Genomic DNA, 16,647 nt, shown 5'->3' with positions numbered 1-16,647 from the left:
GCCAGGATTTGGCCTTTTTAATTGTTTTTCTCAAGAGGTGGACTGAAACCACTGAATTAATTTGTTGACAGCAGCCCAGAGTTGGGCTGCATTTTATCTGTCCCTTAACATGAAGCTGCAGTCCTTTCCTAAACTCCGGCTCTCCTGCTTTTAAAGGGCAAACTTCCTTTACAGTGTGGTTCCTACACCTGTTCCCTTGGCAAAACACCTGGTGCAGCTGTTCCACATCTGTCTGAGAGGGAGAGACAGAGATCTTTGTGCAAATTCCCTGCTCGTCCTTCAGGAAGCACTTTCTGTGCTCACCAGGAACAAGCCTCAGTCCCATGGCTCTGTCTGAAGGGTCACAAAACTTGTTTTGCACACAGAAGCTCAGCCCAAGGCACAGCTGTCCCTGGCCAGCCCCAGCCCAGGTGGGCCAGCACCTTTTTTGAGGGCTGAGTGGCACGAACTGCTGGGCTGGATGTGACTCCCAGGGAGTCTCCACTAATGAGGAGAAGGACTCGGAGTCCTTGCAGGCCTTTCATCTGCTGAGCTCCACGAATTCCCCCCAAACCTGCACCACCCAGCCAGGGTGGGGCCCTGCACCCGTCCTGCACCAGGGCAGGTCCCTGCTCACCCAGGGGAAGCTGATGTGTTCCCAGCAAGGCCTCTAATTTTGGACATCCCAGGGCATTTTCTCCCTCCCCAGAGGTGCTCCCTGTGGGATCAGTGGGTTTATCCAGCAGGGACCCTCCTGGCTGATCCCCAGCCTGTGAAAGTTGTGTGGGTTGGGAGCAGAGCTGGCTCTGAGCTCCCCAAACCCTTGGACTTTATCCCCCCAGCCGAAATGAAACCCTGTGTGATGCTCTCCCATCACCTTCCTCCCTCGGCCACCTTCCTCCCTCTCCCTTTCTCTTTTACCACCCTGCCTGCTGTGGTTCTTGCAATCCCTCCAGCTGCTCTTCTCCTGCCCAGGGTGTGGCAGCCAGTGCCAAAAGTGCCAGGGACCAGCAAGAGAGGCCTGTGGAGCTGGGATGGAGCCAGCCCCAGCCTGATTCTGAGTTAATTCCTCCTAAAAGGTGGTGGGGAGCGTGTCCCCACCAAGGGTACCTGGGCAGTGTGGGCACTGTCCGCACTGTCCCCATGGGTGACTAATCCAGGGATACCCACACAGTGCCAGGTGTTTGCATTTGTCACTGCCAGAAGGCACAGAGAGTCCTGAACAGACACAGATTCCTCCCCATGGGCAAAAAAGAAAGGACATTTTTCATGCAGGGCAGATTCTCAGCCCAGAAAATCCCAATAAGGCAAATTTGGAGTGGAACAGGAACGTGCTCGGGCTCCAGGGGACCTGTGTGAGCTTGCAGGAGGGCAGGGGAGAAGCCATGGAGTGGTGTGTGTGAAATCAGGGTGATAAGGAAAGGGGCAGGGGTGCAGCCCAGGGTGGGAGCAGAGCAGATAAGCACGGAGGTGTAGGCAGAGGTGGAGTTCTGGAGAGGTTTGGGAGTTGGGCAAGTGAAATGTGGAGAGAGAGAGAGAGGTGCAGGGAGCAGTGCTGCAACCCACGGGGCTGGGGGAGAGACAGGGCAGAACTCCCAGCCTTGGTGGTGGGAAAACCCTTGCCATGTTTGAGGGGAGGTTCTGGGCACTGTGACCAAGGAAATGGCACCTCCTGTAAAAGTGCTCCCACTCTGGGATGCCCACAGGGAAGGCACCACGTGCCTGGGTATCCCTGCTGAGAGGGAAGGTGCTGTGAGCTGCTTTTTCAGTCTCTCTGCAGCAGGTCTGTGCCCCTGAGAGCACCCAGAGGCTCTGTGCCCCCCAGGCTGTGGGGCAGGACCCTCCCACCCGAGCAGGTGTCACCCTGAGTGTGGCCAGGCAGGGCAGGTGCTCTTCCCACCTCTGCTTTGGTTCTCCTCTCCCATGCCACAGGTGATGGTTTGAGGTTCAGCAAGGGGGGACTTCTCTCTCTTCCCTGTTTGCTTGGAAGCAAGAATTCCAGGGAAGAGCTGGATCAGAGAGCCCACAAGAGCTGCCTGTGGCTCTCTTTGTTTTCTCCTGTTGAAGTTTTGCCTTCCCAGCTCTACCTTGACTCCAGCACAACCATTTCCATCCCAAGCTGAGCTGAACCCTATCAGATCACACCTCAATTAATAAACTCAGAGGCCTCGTGGAGGGCCATGCAGGTGTGCTGAGGTTTGGGATTGCATTTGAATTCACCATGGCTGAGCTTTGGGACAGAGCCTGTTTGGGAGTTGATCCCACGCTGAATTCCCTTCTGCTTCCAAAAATTCCCAGCCCTCAGTGGGATATAAACGTTGCAGGGTGAATATCGTGGCATTGCCAGAAAGGTTTTCTGCCTTCTTTCAGGTGGCTGTTAAGCCCTGCTGTATGTGCAGGATAGTACATGTGGAAATAGTAATTGCAACCCCATTATTATTATTATTATTATTGCCATAATTTATTATTAGTGTGTTTTTTATTTTATGGGGCCCACGTGTGCGGGTAATTCACGGCGGGGCGCTTACGCCATCCCAAGGTGGGAAGGCTCAGGGAGCTGCAGGAGCCTTAGATCCAGCTTAATGCCTGTTTCCAGCTTAAATCCTCCTCCCTGAGCCCCAGGCAAAGGGTTTTGGGACAGATTGAGGCAGCTTGAGGCAGCCCTGCTGTGCTGAAGAGCACTTTGGGGTGACTCAGAGCTGTTCCTTCTCAGCTGTTCCTTCTCTCCAGACCCTCTGTGTGCACCTGATGCTCCTCTCCCCTCTGCTCTGCAGGGCTGGGAGTGAGTCAAACTCTTAAACTCGGCTCTGACTGTGAGATAAGGCAGATATGGAGGCAGATAAATGTGTTTCAAAGAGGTCACTGGCTAAATGGGAGCTTCACAACAGCTGGGGGTGTCTCCATCTCCCACTGCCGTGGTTCCTGCCTGATAACTGGGGCTGGAGAGGGCTGCCAGGGCTTGGATAGGACAGATCCAGACCTGGATCTGGGACAGGGTTGGAGGCTCTGAATTGGTGGGTGAGTGAGGAAGATGATGGAGCACTGTGTGTGTCATCCCAGGGAGGGTTCTGGGCTCTGATGGATGGGGAACACATTGACGTGATCCCTAAACTGGGATTCCCCACGGAGGGCTCCAGCCCAGCCAGTGGGATCCAACCAGAGGGGAATAGCAGCAAGCAGGGCTGCTGAGGAGACTCTTCCCAATTTCCCAGTTTTCCAGAGCTCTCCAAGATGTCTGCAGGATGTTTTCCTCAGCCGAGCGTTTGCCAGAAGTTCACAGATCAGTTACAAAACAGATGTACCTTTCTCTTTTTTTTTTTTTTTTTTTTTTTTTCCTCTCCCCTTCTTCCTACTGGTAAGGAAGAGTTTGTGCAGTAATTGCAGGCAGGTTGGGAGATGTTTTCTTCATAATTCTCCTTCTTATGAAATGTTTATGAAACACCTTCCACAAATCAGTTACGCAAGCAGGCTCCGGAGCTTTGATCATTTTCCATCACCCTCAATGTGTTTCTTAGTTTGTTTTGCTTTTTGTTTTTGTGTTTAGGCCAGAGATAGGTAAGAAACCATCCATCCTTGCAGCTGTTCCAGCCAACTTCGGAAGGGACTCTCTCTTTTCCAGCCAGTCACCCTTCCTGTGTTTTTCCCTTGGCTTGCTCGGGGGCTGACCCTGTTTCGAGGCTGTGAAAACATCCAAACATCCACTTGAGATTTGCAAGTGTGATTCCTGCCCTGGCCCAGAGGAGCTCCCGTGCCTCCAGCTGCCGTTACCTGCTCCCAGCCCTGCCCTGGGCTTCCCCTCGGGCCCCAGAGGGAGGAAGGTGCTGCAGATTCACAGCCAAGAGCCCCCACGCCTCACCCCAGCCGTGGGGATTTGCAGGTCCTGCTCTTTGCCCTGCTGGTTTTTCCATGGCATGGTTTGGGTTGGAGGATCACCCCACTGCAGCCCCTCACCGTGGACAACAAAGCTTCCACCAGACCAGGTTCCTTTCCTTAAATATTTTCTGAGTGATTTTTCTGAGTGAAGTTCAGTGGGAACAAAGTCTCTTCATGATTCCTCGTTCCCCTTTCCCCATCCATGATCATCCTATAAAACCAAGATCCCGAGCAATCCCAGTGGGATCTGCTCCTGCTTTTACCCAAATCACCGTTTTTCTCACAGGAATATTTCAGCAGAGCTCCCATCAAATACCCCCACGAGGTGATTCCCTGAGGATTTCATAATTTCAACTTTGGGGTTTTTTTTTTGGGTTCCTCAAGGAAAACTCTTCCCATATTTGCAGGCATTTTCTGCAAATCCAAGTCTGATGCACTGGGAAAGGAGGAGGCAACTCCTCCCCTCGTTTTATTAATTCGAAATTTACATTATTTTAAGGGAGTCTCATGATATTGAGTGGCCTCGCCCACAATGTGTGTGGTTTTTTGGGGTTTTTTTGGGTTTGGTTTTTGTTTTGTTTTAATGTACACTTGGCAATATTGCCGGTTTAGCCAGGGAAAGAAACCAAAAGAGCGGGATTTGCATAAACCATCCCCAAAGTTTTGGATAGATCCCGACCTCCTAATGAACAATTAGCCAGCTGCAGAGAGGGAAGAGGAAGAGGAGGGTGAGGTAAATTTGAGCCTAAACCCGATGGAAATAGGTGCAAGGGGGAGAAGGATTTGTCAAGAAGGAGCCCCGGGTTCCCGCCCACTGCGCAGGAGGGAGAATTCCAGGGCCGGGGGAAGGAGCAGTGGGAGATGTTGTTGTTGTTTTTGAGTCGGGAGCCGGTGCTCTGCCAAACCCACCTCCCGTTCTCACATCCAGCCATGCCGGGATGCAGCTACACACCCCTTTGTGCCTGGAGCGCCGCCAGCTCGTCCCGCTTGGCAGCTGCAGAAATTGATTTCAGTTTGGAAATGGCTCGTGCCTCTTCAACACCCCACTGCCAGCGGGATCACGGCTCAGGCAGGATCCACAGCCCGGCCCTCTGAGACACCAAAAACTTCCATTTCTTGGGACTGCTCAGCCTTGGATGAAGCAGGCTAACGTTAATTTTAAATTTTCTTTTAATAACTTCTAAAAAAATTTTTTTTTTCCTTATTTGCTTCCAATGGATTCTTTTTAATGCCAAGAACCACGTGCCTGGAGTGAGTGGATGGCTCAGGGGTAACGGGGTGTCCTCCTGAGCCTTTTTGCCTGACCTTCGGTGACTTCTCGCTGCCGATAGCGATCGAGAAGATCTTTCCACCTGATTCTTTTCTTTTTTTTGCCCTGCCAGGCTAAGAGGGATGATCATGCCAACCTGAAAGGTAGGAAAGAGCTGGAATTCATAGCATGTCTACCTCTTGCTGCAAGGAGCTGGGAGTATTGCAAAACGAGTTTCGGCGGTGTCCAGAGCTCGAGTTGTAATGAAAGGGGGTGTTGTAATCACCTTCCCTCCGAGCAGCACCTTCCAAAATGCAGAGGGGAGCACTGCAGCTCCCTTTTCTGCAGCTGTTGAGCTTCTTGTGATCCCGTTTTCCTCCTTTTCTCCTCTCCTGGAGATCCTCCAAAGCTCGGACTCGATGGTTGTAGAGATCCCTTCCGACCCAAATTATTCCGTGTGTTTCCTTGCTTTGCTCAAATGGGCAGAAAAGATCCTTCAACCCCAAAAGATCCGCTTGGGATGGCGTTTGTGGAGCTGGATTTCTTGTCCCCCTCTGCTGGCAGGAGGTTGCAGGGCCCAGAGGCCCCGTCAGTGGGGCAGACCCTGCTCACCTTTGGGGATGTGGGGTTTGGAAGGATCTGGTAGGACCTGGGGATGGTCACTCGAGTCAGGATGAATCTTCAGGAGTTTCAAGTTCTGTCCTTTGTAGAGTCCTCCTGGTTTTTCCAGTTTTTGGGAATTAGAGGCTCTTCTTGCCATGATGAGGAACAACCTTTGTTCAGTGTTGAGAAAAGGTTTGGGTCAATCTTCTCTTGGAGGAGAGTTGTGTATCTTTTACCTGCCCCCTGTGCATGGACACTCCTCACTCACCTTTCAGGAATTTACCTAAAATCTTCCAAAATCCTCCCCTCCCTCCTGTCCCAGTCAGCACTACCAAAAGACTTCAGCTACTACAATCATTGGAACAGATTTTTATTATGACTATTTCGTAATAAATTAATTTTTTAAAAAGTATTAGCAAAGGTAGAAATGAAGGTGGAGGTTGTGGAATAAACCAGAAACAAGGATTCAATTCTGGTCCCTGGGTGCATTTTTTTCTAAGAATGTGGATTTAAAAATCATTATTTTCTTGTGGAGACAAGAACTTTGCAAGAACATTAAAGTAGCTCAAAAAGACCACTGGACACCTGGGAAGTTTTCCAGTTCTTTTTCCACAGCTTGTAACTGAGGAAGAAGATTTTCCTTGCAATTTCTTGTCGCTTTTTGGTAGAAATGGAACAAATTAATTTGGTGCCTGTAGTGCTGCATTTTCAATTCTGGGAGATTACTCTGCTTTTTTTGAGGTCTTTTCCTCCATGACCCATCCTCTCCCATCCCCTTGTACCATTCTCTGTTTCGTGCAGAAAAAATGAGAGGTTTTCCATGTCCAGCCCTCCTGTCGGGGCTTGAGTTGTGATCTGGAAAGGGGAATTGCTTCTTGTCTTCATTAGAACTCCACAAAAGGCCTTAAACTTTGAAAAGCTGCTTGAAATTGGTTGATTTTCCTAAAGCGTTTTAATGGAGCAAAGTGTTTTCATTGGCAGAGCAGGAAAACCATCCGTGGGATCGAGTGGGGAGCAGGAGTGTGGAACAACCCTGATTTTCAGCGATGGAAACAGCAGAAAAATCCCTGAGAGGAGGCTCCTGCAGCCCCTTGGATCCCAGCTGCCCACTGCTCATCTCTGCTCCCTAATCCCAGGGTTCCTTTGCTCTCTTGCAGATCAAAACCGAGGACCTCAGCGACTCCTTGCAGTCTGCCCTCCCCCCTCGGTCGGGGCACCTCGTGCAGGGATCATCCATGATGCCAGGGAGCCAGATTGCAGGGGTGAGTGACCTGCCTGTCCCTGGATGGCAGGAAAAGAGGCTGCTCCTGACCCCCTCCCCAAATTCCTGTGGCCAGAGAGGGTGAGGAAAACACTGAGCTGGAAAAGTGAATCCTCCTCTTCCTCCTCGGCTTTTCCTCGTGGGTTCAAAGTCAGGCTGGGCACGTGCTGGGGTGAGATTTCCTCTGAGGGTTTGAAACCACCCCATGGTCAGGAAATCCCTTGGATTGGAAATAACTGGAGGCTGAGGCAGCACCGTGGGGAATGTCTGATAATGTTTGCCCTGCTCTTCCTCATTCATGAGTGTCTGGTTAATGGCAGTGCTGGAGATAGAGCTCCACACCAGATTAACTCCTCATCTCAGCCTGTTGTTCCCTCAAATTGATTTACACCAGGGGAGAAAGTAATTCCTCCAGGGAATTATTATTTTTCTTTTTTCCCCTAAGGTAAAAAGTGTGGAGCTCAGCACTGAACTCTTGGTAAATCCTAGTGGGAGTTGGATGCCAGGCATCCACACAGGGGCTCAGGAATCCTTCCCTCCTTCTTTCAAAGGTGTTCAGATCCATGACACAATTTAGGGGTTCTTCAATCCCCCCCCAGCCTTCAGAACAGTCCTGTGGGAGGCAGGGTGGGTGAGCTGGGACAGCCTGCTGCAATCTGCTGGGTGATTTTAGCTCAGCATTTCCAGCATTTCCAGCTCACTCTGGAAATGCTTTGTCTGAAGAAACTGAAATCCAAAAGGTTTCACTGCTCCAACGACCAGAGTTTGATTGCCTCAAAAATGTCTTTATCAAAAGTTAACTTTTCCAGGGAAAAGCAGACACTTCTCCACGTGGATGTCTCTGTCTGCACCAAATTCTTCTATACTTGAAATTTTTAGACCTGCAGCCCTCCAGCCCCCAAATTCCCCAAATTCAGTGAGAATTCTTCTCCTGCACCTGAAACCTTGGAATCTCCAGCTCAAAAATGTCACTGAGAGTTAACTTTTCCAGGGAAAAGCAGGCACTTCTCCACGTGGAGCTCTCTGTATGCACAGAAACTTCTCTTACACCTGAAACTTTTGGTCCTGCAGCCCCCAAAATCACACAAATTCAGCATGGATTTGTGAGGATCCTGGAGTTTTATTGTTCCTTTTGCTTTTTTCTGTAGGACATGAGCTCCCTCCACACCCTGCAGCAGCTGGTGCTGCTTCCTGGGCACATGCAGTCAGTCCCCCAGTTCCTCCTGTCCCAGTCTCAGGCAGGACAACAAGGTAAGAGAAGGACAAGCTGGGATGATTCCTTTTTGGGGCTTACCTAAAAACAGAGGCCAGACAAAATTAACAGAATAAAAGCAGTTTTCTTCATTGAAGGACCTTCAGAGACATTTAGGGCAGACAAAACCCACCCAAAAAATGGAGAATTGGTCACGGTTTTCACACTTTTATAACTTTGGTCCATTTGCATTTTGGGGGTGAATCTGCCAATTCCAGCTCCAGCTAATGAAGGCATTGACCCCAAGTTTGCTGCCCCAACTCCCTTTTGTTCCCATCTCTGGCCCTGAGGCAGTGAGGTGTCCTTGGCTGCCAGGCCTGGAGAGGAATTGTTGTGTCTGCCCCAAATGGGGAAGCAGCAGCTCCCACTGAGTGTGGGGTTTGGAGTTCTGCACTAAAGAACTGCAGGTTACAAATAGATAAAAATATAAAAATATAAATCTCCAAATACAAACTATAAGGCGACAGAGATGGATAGATATTTAAAATCCTCCCTTCTGGTGGATGTCGCGTTTTGCCAGGGTGATGCTGCCGGTTCCCAGCCCGGGATGATCCCGGATCCGGGCGGGAGATGCTGCTGGCACCCGAGCCTTGCGCGCTCCTCGAGTGCCACCTTGGGGCCAGCTGCGATCCCAGCCTGGAATTCCGGGAGAGCAGCGAAGGAGCTGCTCCCTCCCGCTCCTCGTTAATTCCAGAGAGCTCATCAGGGCTCGGGCCGATCGTTGGGAGGGAGGGGAAATGCAGGGAAGGAGCAGAACAGGTCCAGCTGAGCCGGGAGCAGCTCCGGGATGAGAGGGAGAGGTTTGGGAATTCCACAGGGCAGGAAAGCTCTCCCTGCTCCCAGCATCAGCTCCAGGAAAGTGCTGAGCACTCACTCCAGGCTTGATAAACTCCCTGAATTCTGTTTTTACCCCCAATATTCTTACAGCATTTCTCCCAGCCCGGGGATGTGGATGGAGGGTGTTTTAGGCTTTCATTCACAACCTGGCAGATCCAAGGGGGGATTTGGATCCTTTGCTTGTGCTTTGATTTATCCCAGCACATGAACTAAAATTCAGGATTAGAACATTAAATCTCTGCAGCTTGAACCCACTGGTTCACACACTCCAAAAGCAAGTGGGGAATTTATTTCTTCCTGACAGGGTATAAATTCTCCTCTCTGCCAAATGGCACTGATGGATAAAGGTACTTGATGTATATTTACAAATAATTTTGAATTGGTTGGTTTGAAATACGGTCAGGACAATCCATTCCTTGCTGCCTTGCTTTTATTCATGAATAATAAACATCTTTTACTGCAAAGCAGAACTTGCTGCCTTTGAGAGATTGGAATTGATCTGTTCAGGGACTTTTTTTTGGCAGCTTTGTTTGCTTGTCACCCCTTCCAGTTCCAGGCTTGACCAGGACTGGATATTGTGGCCAGGAGCTGGATTTTTGTGCAGGACAATTCCCTGTGCATGGCTGACTGCCAGGGATTAATGATCCTTTTGCCACATGCATGCACAGCCAGTGGGGAGTGAAAGTGGAGAGGAATTTGGTTCAAGTGGAGTTTTCTTCCTCCTGAAGAAAGGCAGAAAATATTCCAGAATTGTCCTTGGGGTCATCAGGGAATGATCTGTCTCCTGATTTTGGACTCTGGGTCCATAAATGGATTTTGTGGCCAAAGGGGCTCGGCCAGGGGCTGAACCTTTCCAACAGGGACAGGAACCCGAGTTTGGTTATCAACCTGAACCTTTCCAACAGGGACATGACCCTGAGTTTGGTTATCAACCTGAACCTTTCCAACAGGGACAGGAACCCGAGTTTGGTTATCAACCTGAACCTTTCTAACAGGGACAGGAACCCGAGTTTGGTTATCAACCTGAACCTTCCCAACAGGGACACAAACCTGAGTTTGGTTATCAACCTGAACCTTCCCAACAGGGACATGACCCTGAGTTTGGTTATCAACCTGAACCTTTCCAACAGGGACTTGACCCCGAGTTTGGTTGGTTTTGAAGCTGTCAGATCAATTCCCAGCTCTTATTCCTCATTCCCAGTAAAACACTGGAGTCAGGGGTGGGAGAGGCTGCAAAGGTGGGAATGAGCAGCCACAGAGATTTTGGGAACCCTGTCAGCCTAAACATTGCTGCTGAAATCTCCATCTCAGCTGTCAGACCGGTGGTTCCTGCATCCAGCCCTTCATTTCCCTCCGAGCTGGAGCTGAGGTGTTCAATCATGATTTTAAAGACTCCAAATGACAGAGCATCTGCCATGTCCCAAGGCAAAGCCATTGCAGTGATTAATTACCTGCACTGCTAAAAATGTGCACCTCATTACCAGCCTGGATTTGAAATTTGAAGTTGTTCCAGCGTTAGGGAAGGCTTATTCCAGCCCCAGCCTAAGTAAATAAATGGGATTTTGCACATCAGATCTAAATTAAATAAGAAAAGGCGGAGAGAGAGGGGGCAGTGATTGATTCAGGAGATTATCTGTTTTCCTTTTTATTAGAAGAAGTCCATAAATTTCCATGGATCTCCCTGTAATTGTCAGTTATAATCAATTAAATGTATTGACTGCTCCGAGCAAGGTGATAAATCCTCACTAAATTCTATAGGTTTCACTCACAATGGACTCGAGACCAACTAAATTTCTAGGGAACTACACAACCTAATCCTGTAGGACATTCCCTCTAAGAGATATAGGCTTGTACTTGGCAGTTTGTCAGCGAAACAATTACACACTCTCCATAAATCCCAGTTTTTGTTGGCTTTATGGATTTCCCTTCTTTCTTCCTTTCATCATTCCGTGTCAGCTCCGACGTTCTGAAAGAAATTCAATTTGTTTGAAATACAGTAGGGTAGGAAGGAAGGGGTCAGATGGCTTCCAAATGGCATTTGAAAATGAAATGTAGAGTTGAGAGCAGAGTGGGAGGGCTCACAAGATTAACTGCAGGATCAGGGTTTTTTCAGCAAGATCAAGTGGCTGAAAGTTGGAGTCACAAGGGCTTATGTTGGAAATAAGATGTCCATTTTTCTAAGAGCTGCAATAATTAAGAACTGAGAGAAATCCCCAGGAAGGATGTAGAAAATTCTCTGCTGCTTGGCACCTAAAATCAAGATTAGAGGTCTCTGAAATGCCTGAGTGTGATGAGTGACACGCAGGGATCAGCAAATGAGAGATTTCACTCCTATCATTATTGTAATGATCCCTTGCAGGCTAAAAAGCCACGGGAGGAACCTTTTCTTCCTCATAATCCACTCAGAGCCAGGCACGTTCCTAAGGGCTGAAATTCTGGTGTTTTGGGCAAGAAATAACAAATGGAGCTTCCCACTCCCAGCTCTCCTGGGGCTGCTCACTGACCACACGTGTCTCTTTTTTCTCTCCTCAGCTTTGCAGCCAAACCTCCTCTCCTTCCCTCAGCAGCAGGGCAGCCTCCTCCTCTCCCAGCCCGGACCCAGCCTGGCCTCCCAGGTGAGCACACACCTGAGGGCGGGTCAAGCTCCCCCTGCTGCTTTGGGGAGGGCAGGTGGCCCTGGGCACGGTGTGGTTTTCTGTTTCTGTGACCCTGGGCATCTCTTTTGGGGTGTTTTGGGCAGGCTGTGGGTCGCTCTGGCCTGCCTGGCTCCTCGGTTGAGCCCCACCTGGACGTCCCCCAGCACTTGCAAGTGGCAAAGCACCTGACCCCAGCAGGGGCTTCCGAGGAGCCCAGCGACCTGGAGGAGCTGGAGAAGTTTGCAAAGACTTTCAAACAAAGGAGGATCAAGCTGGGGTTCACACAGGTGAGAGGGAGGGGATGGGAGGGGGGGAATTTGGGGCAGAGCTGTGGGTGAAGGAAAGGCTGGGTTAGGTAAATTTGGGTTATTTGGCAGCATTCCCTTCCAAATACACAAATAGACAAGCACCTCCCCACCAAACCCTTGATGTCTGCACCTTCTCCAGTATTCAGGGGTGGGGGCAGATTCCTGGGGGGAATAAATCCCCTTTTCCTGGCAGGCAGGTCATGGAAACGAGGCTGCAGCTATCCTGGAAGCAGCCTGGGGGGAAGCTTAGGCTGCAAGAGGAATAAATCCTTCACTGAAAGGATGATTGGGCTCTGGAGTCACCTGCCCAAGGAGGTGGTGGAGTCACTGGATGAGGTACTCAGGGCCATGGTTTATTTGATGAGGAGGTGTTGGGTCATAGGTTGGACGTGATGATCGCAAAGGTCACAGGATCACAGAATGACCAGGTAGGAAGAGACCTCCAAGATCACCCAGTCCAACCCAACCCCTCAACTGAGCCCTGTGCCACATCCAGGCTTTGTTAAACACCCCCAGGGATGGGGACTCCACCACCTCCCCAGGCAGAACATTCCAGAACTTTCTTACCCTTTCTGTAAAAAACTTCTTCCTGATATCCAGCCTGAATTTCCCTTGGTGCAGCTGGAGAGCTCCTTTCCAGGCTGGTTCATTCTGTGCCTCTGTGATTCTGCTGGGGCTGGGACAGCTGGGAGGGCTCTCCCTGTGCTCACTGTGGGGTTTGGGTGTCCCCTGGCAGGGGGACGTTGGCCTGGCCATGGGGAAGCTCTACGGGAATGACTTCAGCCAGACCACCATCTCCCGCTTCGAGGCTCTCAACCTGAGCTTCAAGAACATGTGCAAGCTCAAGCCCCTGCTGGAGAAGTGGCTCAGTGATGCAGGTGGGTGACATCAAGGCAGAAATGCCACTGATGCCTTGGGAAGGCTGAGCTAGAGCAGAGGCTGGGCAGAGCTACAGAATAAAGCCGGGAATTATCCTGGGCAGCACCAGAGCCCAGCCAGGGCTGCACCCAAGATGAGCCAAAATGGTCCCAAAATGAACCAAAATGGTCCCAAAATGGCCCCAGAATGAACCCAGGATGAACCAAAATGGCCCCAGAATGACCCCAAAATGTCCCAAAATGCCCGAGCGCTCCCGGGGTCTCTCCCTGGGATCAGCTCTGCTCCATTTGCCCCTTGCAGTTCATTGTCCCAGCCCAGCTTTAGCCCAGCCAGTCCCAGCCTTGTTTTTCTCTCTCCAGCCCACGGGGTTTGTGCTCCTGGGCTGAGATTTGGATCATTTGTCCTTGGTGCCCAGCTGGAGCAGGAATTGTTTTGTCTCCCTGCTCTGTGCACAGAGCTCATCATGCCCTGATGGGAACCCAGACCCTCACTCTAAAGCAGCACAGAGTCTCAAAAATAGAAAACCTAAAACCTAAAAATCTGAACAATAGAAAAGCTGAAACCTGAGGCATCACCAGCAGCAGGAGAGGATCCACCCAGGAACCTCAAATCCCTTCAGCCCCTCCCTGTGGGCGCTGGAGAAGGAGGGGAGGAGAGCTGAGGGTTCAGCCCAGGAGGAGCAGCTGGAAAAGGAAGGATTTCAGTGAGAGGGGAGTTCCCAGGGGCAGCAGGATTTGGGGAGGTGTCCTGTGCTGACCTCACCCTTCAGGATGTCTGGGCTCTTGGTCACATCTCAGCCACCCCGAGCCAAATGCTTTGGTCACATCCTTTTTGGTGTGAAATGGATTTATTGGAACAGCCCTGGTCCTGTCAGAGCAGGCTGGGAACCAGGCTCACAAAGGAGAAATGGTGTGTGGGTTCAAACATTTTCCTTCTTTGATCTGGACAATCTTGTTGATGGATTTGGAGCAATTTTAATTATCATCAGAGGGAGGATCCACAGTGCAGGAACAATTCATCGATTTTAGATTTAATTTAAATTAATTTAATTAATCTATTTTAGAAGGCGCCTTTGTTTCACAGGAAGTATCTGGGAATGGAAATAACTCATTATCTTCTTGGATATCTCTTTTCCCCCTCTGTCCTCTCCCAGAATCTGCTCCTTTGGATTCCTCCATGAGCACCCCCAACTCCTACCCCTCCGTGAACGAGATGTTTGGACGGAAAAGGAAGAAGAGGACCAGCATTGAGACCAACATCCGCTCCACGCTGGAGAAGAGATTCCAAGATGTGAGGGGAAAATCTTTCTGTCTGCTGGGCTTTTTTAACCTCTTACCTCTCTCAGCAGAACCCCAAGCCCAGCTCAGAACAGATTTATTGGATTTTTGGGGGCTTTTTTAACCTGCTGCGTCTCTCAGCAGCACCCCAAGCCCAGTTCAGAGCAGATTTATTAGGGTTTTTTGTGGCTTTTTAACCTGCTGCCTCTCTCAGCAGAACCCCAAGTCCAGAGATCTTTGTCCAGAGATCCCAGTTCAGAGATTTCTTGTGTTCTTTGGGGCTTTTAACCTCTTACCTCTCTCAGCAGCACCCCAAGCCCAGTTCAGAGCAGATTTATTAGGGTTTTTTGTGGCTTTTTAACCTGCTGCCTCTCTCAGCAGAACCCCAAGTCCAGAGATCTTTGTCCAGAGATCTTTGTCCAGAGATCTTTGTCCAGAGATCTTTGTCCAGAGATCTTTGTCCAGAGATCTTTGTCCAGAGATCTTTGTCCAGAGATCTTTGTCCAGAGATCTTTGTCCAGAGATCTTTGTCCAGAGATCTTTGTCCAGAGATCTTTGTCCAGAGATCTTTGTCCAGAGATCTTTGTCCAGAGATCTTTGTCCAGAGATCCCAGCTCAGAGATCCCAGCTCAGAGATTTCCTTGTGTTCTTTGGAGCTTTTTTAACCTGCTGCCTCTCTCAGCAGCACCCCAAGCCCAGTTCAGAACAGATTTATTGGGTTTTTGGGGGGCTTTTTTAACCTGCTGCCTCTCTCAGCAGAACCCCAAGCCCAGCTCAGAGGAGATCTCCTTGATAGCAGAGCAGCTCTCCATGGAGAAGGAAGTGGTTCGGGTCTGGTTCTGCAACCGGCGCCAGAAGGAAAAGAGGATCAGCTGCCCGATGCCATCCCCCATCAAATCACCCATCTACAACTCCAGACTGGTGAGGGGCTCCTGCCACCCCCAGGGAATCCCAGCCACAACCTGGATTGTTATCCCACCCACTGGAAACAATCTGCTCAAGGATAACAATTCCTGAAGGCATAATTCTGGTTATTGAAAAGGATGGAAAGAAAATCAATTAACTGATCATTCTGGTTATTGAAAAGGATGGAAAGAAAATCAATTAACTGATCATTCTGGTTATTGAAAACACTGGAAAGAAAAGTTTCCTAGGAGGAATTGATTAGGATAATTTAGTCAGTTCATGATCCCAAAGCTTTTTCCCTTGAGGGAGGGTCAGGGACTTGGGATTCAGCCACTGGAGTGGAATCCCACCCAGAACATTTCTTATTATTCCATCCATTGAAAACATGCAGCTAAATTAATTATAACAATTAAGTGATAATTCTGTTTATTGAAAACACTAGAAAGAAAAGTTTCCCAGGAGGAATTGATTAGTTTAATTGTGGGATAATTTAGTCAAATCATGATCCCAAAGCTTTTTCCCTCGAGATTGATGAAGGAAATCTTTCCCAGATTGATGGGGGATGAGGATTGCATACACTGATTTCAATTTAGCTGCATTTAAGAGTTGCTTGGTGCCTTTGCCATTTAAAAGTGGCAGCAGCCTCTTCAGTGCATAAGAGATAAAATTTCAGAAATTCACAATAAAATTCAGGTTCTGCAGCTCCAGCAGGAGTGGGAGGTGGAATGTGAATTTTATCTTGAAATCTCCTGGCTTTTGGAATTTTCCATCAGAAGGCAGGAAAACATCAGGGGAAGTTTGGTCCCCAAAAAAACATCTGGATTCCCAGAGCAGGAGCTTGGCTGAATTATTCCCCTGGGACTGCTGCTCCTGAACCAAGTGCTGCCTTCAGGAATCAATGCTGATTCAGATGCAGCTCCCAAATTGCCAATTGTCACCTGAGAATTAACCTCCCTGAAGGAGAGTGGGATTTTTTGGTGCCCAGAACCAGAGTGGGCTGGGAAGTTTCAGGCTGAGAATGCCCAGGCTGAGAGCAAGTGGCTCTGACAGGTTTATCTTGAGCCTTGCAGAAAATGAGATCATTTCAGGCTTTTCCACAGCTGATCCATGAGTTCAGGTGGATGAGGGGACTGTCAGGCACGTGCCACACTAATTCTGAGTTCTTCCCATGGCCTTGGAGATATTTATATGAGATAATATAACGAGGGTATATAACGATAGAGACATACAATATTGTATATAATAATGCACATAAATACAATAATAACTAAATATGCCGTTATATAGATATAGAACACATATATATATAATGAGAGATGATATAGATAGAGATGATATGGGTGATTGATTGATCTGGATATGGGTGATTGATTGATCTGGATATGGGTGATATGGATGATGATAGGGGTGATGATATGGATGATATAGATATAGATGATATAGCTATAGATGATATAGATAGATATAGCTGTAGATGATATAGATATAGCTATGGATGATATAGATAGATATAGCTATGGATGATATAGATAGATATAGCTATGGATGATATAGATAGATATAGCTATGGATGATATAGATAGATAT

The 16,647-nt window shown here is 49.1% G+C and overlaps 1 protein-coding gene across 1 annotated transcript in view; it reads left to right on the top strand.

The window, feature by feature from the left end:
* Positions 1 to 16,647, top strand: part of POU2F3 (POU class 2 homeobox 3) — a 46,266-nt gene that overhangs the window by 26,380 nt on the left and 3,239 nt on the right. Inside the window, 7 exon segments of the mRNA XM_018923091.3 lie at positions 6,862 to 6,966; positions 8,114 to 8,216; positions 11,587 to 11,669; positions 11,795 to 11,977; positions 12,735 to 12,876; positions 14,031 to 14,167; positions 14,914 to 15,075. Of these exon segments, the coding sequence (XP_018778636.2) occupies positions 6,862 to 6,966; positions 8,114 to 8,216; positions 11,587 to 11,669; positions 11,795 to 11,977; positions 12,735 to 12,876; positions 14,031 to 14,167; positions 14,914 to 15,075 (915 nt within the window).

This window comes from Serinus canaria, chromosome 24, assembly GCF_022539315.1.
Source record: "Serinus canaria isolate serCan28SL12 chromosome 24, serCan2020, whole genome shotgun sequence".
NCBI classification, from domain to species: domain Eukaryota; kingdom Metazoa; phylum Chordata; class Aves; order Passeriformes; family Fringillidae; genus Serinus; species Serinus canaria.
This window is presented reverse-complemented; position numbering and strand designations above follow the sequence as displayed.